This window comes from Saccostrea cucullata, unplaced genomic scaffold, assembly GCF_032062105.1.
Source record: "Saccostrea cucullata isolate Sc308-1 unplaced genomic scaffold, CSIRO_AGI_Scuc_v1 ctg8566, whole genome shotgun sequence".
NCBI lineage: Eukaryota > Metazoa > Mollusca > Bivalvia > Ostreida > Ostreidae > Saccostrea > Saccostrea cuccullata.
In genome coordinates, this window is record NW_026932987.1 from 51674 (window position 1) to 55332 (window position 3659).

Sequence of the window (3659 nt, forward strand, 5' to 3'; positions counted from 1 at the left end):
ATATATACTTGTGTAATAGATAGTTTAGTCTTATTATTTTGTACTTGCATAGGTTTTACAGAAGAGATGGAGGGTTGAGTTTGATTTTAAGTGTAAAAGCAGCGTAGTAACGAATCTTATACATATAATCCCGAATGAAACTTCAGCAGAGATTCTTCAAACAAATCCAGATTTATCACCGAGAAAATGGTATGATCTGTCTACAGAGGCAAAACAGGCACTTGTCCCTAAATTAAAATCACAAGTCGATGAAGCAAATCAAAATTTCAGGAAATACAGGTACTGCATTTTATGAACATATAAATTTGGGCATACATGTGTATCTTATAAAAAAATCCAATAATTTTCTGAGAACATCTGTAAACTAAGTCTATTAATCATTTAGGAATGATTTCATTGAAAAAAAGTTGAAAGTTATTGTGGAGAGTCAAATGCGGAAAGCAAATAACACCTTTGAAGACTATATCGACCAGAAGAAAACTATTTTGACAACTAACACTTCCTCTGAAAGGTATCTCCATTTTCCATTTGACAATTTTTGTAATTGCTTTGTTTAATTGCTCATACAATTATTTGATTCTTTTTTTCTTTTCTTTGAAGATACACGTTTATACCATCTGGGCATGCTAACAAACCAGATATTATTATTGGTGACCCCTGCTTCGAAAATCCATGTTCTTATGAAGCTCTAGAAAAGGTATGGTATAGAATTTAATTATCGCTGAAACTCTTTATCTTGGAAAAATTAGTTTGTCTCGTTTAAAGAACAGTAGGGCCACTTTTTCAGGTTTTTGACCATATTCTAAGTAAAACTGAAGTGGGCGAGGGAAGGTCTTGGACAATAGTAGGATGCGATGGTCTTCCCTACACTCTTGGATGTAGAACAATTGACAGTGTGTGTCGATGTAGAGAATGTGAGATGGAGTTTACAAGCGTAGAAGAATTTGAAAAACACAAAATTTTATTTGATCATGAAAAGTGTTCTAACATCAACGATTGCCTGAAGTATCTGGATATAATCATGGTACCCGGTGAGCAAACATTTTTGTTAACATATCTCAACAAGATCTGTAAATTTCAATTTAAAAAAAATATATATAGCTACTTTTTTTTTAACATTATTTCAAGAAATATTGCCTATATGTATTAAATTTCAGGATTAGGGCATTTTGAGATGAATATGCTAAAAGCAGTCTTTAGATTACTTTGGGACGTCATTTTAGTTGACTTAGCAGTGATGTTGGGCTTTCACAGCCCGAAGGCATTAGCCTCCTGTATGGCTGCAACCGGTACATGTATTCCCTTATCGTCAATTTCAAACAGTGGTTTCTTTACTTAGACGTTTTTGTTTGAACATCCATTTCATTTCATATTTTTATGCAAAGATTTAAATTTATGTTTCTTTTTATTTCTTTAATCAGACCACCACAAAAGTTGGCAAATTTTCCAAATATTTCTTCATGCCATGGCAGAAGAGCTCCTCCTGCTGTATGCCAGAGAGGAGTTGAAAAGAAATGAAAGACCAACAGCAGAGGGATTTTATAAATGGACAAAACATGTAAAGAATCCCAATTATAAATTCATGGTTGAAGCAGTGTTCACTTTATGTCTTTCACTTCATGTGTTCAGGGCTGGTGTGAGGAGGAACAACACCTCTGCAATCAGAACAGCACTTTTTAAATTCGCCCCGCTATTTTTTGGATTCTCCATGCCATTTTATATCGAGACATTTATTAGAGATTCCTTTTTTCGCATTCAGTGCCCTCCAGAAATTAGAAATTTCATAGAAAATAACGAATCGTTCAGTATATCAGGAAACTGTTCAAAAGGCGAGGGAGGAGATTTTATTTTAGAGTCAAAAAATAGAAAGACCAAGATGTGGATGCCAGGAGGTCTTCCTGACGAGAAGACATGGTTACATGTCTGTAGGAATATTGACAGACTGGAAAAGGTACATTTAAATTATTTTAAAACTTTTGTGGACATGAGCAAATATGACCAAGGATGCAACATCCATGTATGAAATATATAAAGAAAATGTAACCCATTGTATTCAGAAAAAGATTACTTCTTTATTATATGTTGAGGACAACGGCAATTTATTTTAGTTAAAGATGATTTTGTTTTTGCACATATACCAATGCATACAGCATGGATCCAATAATTGCAGAGATTCTTTTTGTCAGGGTGACCACATCCAATCCATAATCTTTTTTTATCTTCCTTTCCTTCCCCGCAAACTCTACACTTTTCTGGATCCATTGTTGTTAACTCGTGAAGATAGCTTTCTTGAGTCTGAGTCATCTGGCTTTCACATTTTGATGGAGTTGGTGATAAGGGACCTGTACTTGGTCCTGGACAGTCTTCGTTGTTTACCTGTATTTCTGTGGCCTCTTTTGTTTCATGCACATGATGTTTCTTTAAATATAAATAGGAATGAGGAAACAAAATATGATATACTATCTGTACAAAACATCATTTGGGAAGTTATTTAAGAGAATTTTTACTACCTCCACAGATCCTTCTTGTTGGACACTTGAATTGTATTCATAGATATATCCAGATGTGTGTTTCAGTCTCAAATGTACTTCACATTTGGTTACAAGATGCAGATCTACAGCCTGAAAATAAAATGATAATAAATGCTTACATTGAAACATCACTTCCATTTCAGGTGAGAGATAACATGGTTTGTGAACTTGGCATAACTGAAAATGATGTCGACTATCAATATGCCTATGATATTACCACAGAAATATTCGAGTTCCGTAAAAAAATACGCAGTTCCTGCTATTTAAGTGGCATAGACGACATCAAACCACATGTCTCAGTGTCTGGAAAGCAACTAGACAAGGAGCTTATAGATTTCTACAAGTCTTCACAATGTAACTTCGAGAAATATCTAGACTTCTGCACTGAAAATGACTTGAAAGACAAAATGAAACTTGAACCTATTTTTGTTACGCCCAACGATAGAGAAAATTTCTGCTCCCTGGAAAATAAACCAAAAAAAGAACTTATCTCAATGGTGCAGGCATTGTTACAACAGTTGGACGCAGATGAAATTACTTTAAAAAAATGGAAAGTTATAAAATCAAAAAGAAAGTATGAAATAGAGTTTTACAAAGAAATGTTAAACATTGACAAGTGTGAAGACAATTGAGGTAATTCATGATTCGAACATCAGTGTGGAATAAATATCTTTAGAACTGATTAATTAATAAATTTATTTTTCAGATGTCATGGATTTAATAACAGAATGGAAGATGCTAATATTTACCTTTTTTAAAAGGGTGTTCTTTCTTTGATAAAAGGCTTTGTTGAGAGCCATGCTGGAAACATGCGCCCTAGGCTTCATTTTTGATTTCTTTTCCAGCTTGATCGATGACACTTTGGCGCCTTTTTTAGTATTTTTTATCTGCAATCAATTTTAAGGAGTTAAAAGAAATGTTAAAAAGAAAAAAAAATCACAGTAATTTTTATTGTTACATAGATAAAACGATGTAAATGAATAATTCAATAGAAATAATATTTGACATGCATGTTTTGAAATATTCAAAATGTTATTTTAAAAGCATGATAAATACAGGCCCGTAGCAACCCCCCTTTTTTCCACCAACAATACATATAATATAGGAAATGTTCATTGAATGGATGCT

At 33.3% G+C, this 3659-nt stretch overlaps 1 protein-coding gene across 1 annotated transcript; it reads left to right on the plus strand.

Annotated features, from left to right (window-relative positions):
• The first annotated feature begins 431 nt into the window (after positions 1 to 431).
• Positions 432 to 3163, plus strand: LOC134236801 (uncharacterized). The gene is made up of 6 exons (XM_062718940.1): positions 432 to 511; positions 601 to 697; positions 788 to 1031; positions 1158 to 1289; positions 1422 to 1951; positions 2675 to 3163. Exons 1-6 carry the CDS (start codon positions 432 to 434, stop codon positions 3161 to 3163), a joined length of 1572 nt encoding a protein of 523 aa, XP_062574924.1.
• The last annotated feature ends 496 nt before the right edge of the window (positions 3164 to 3659 follow it).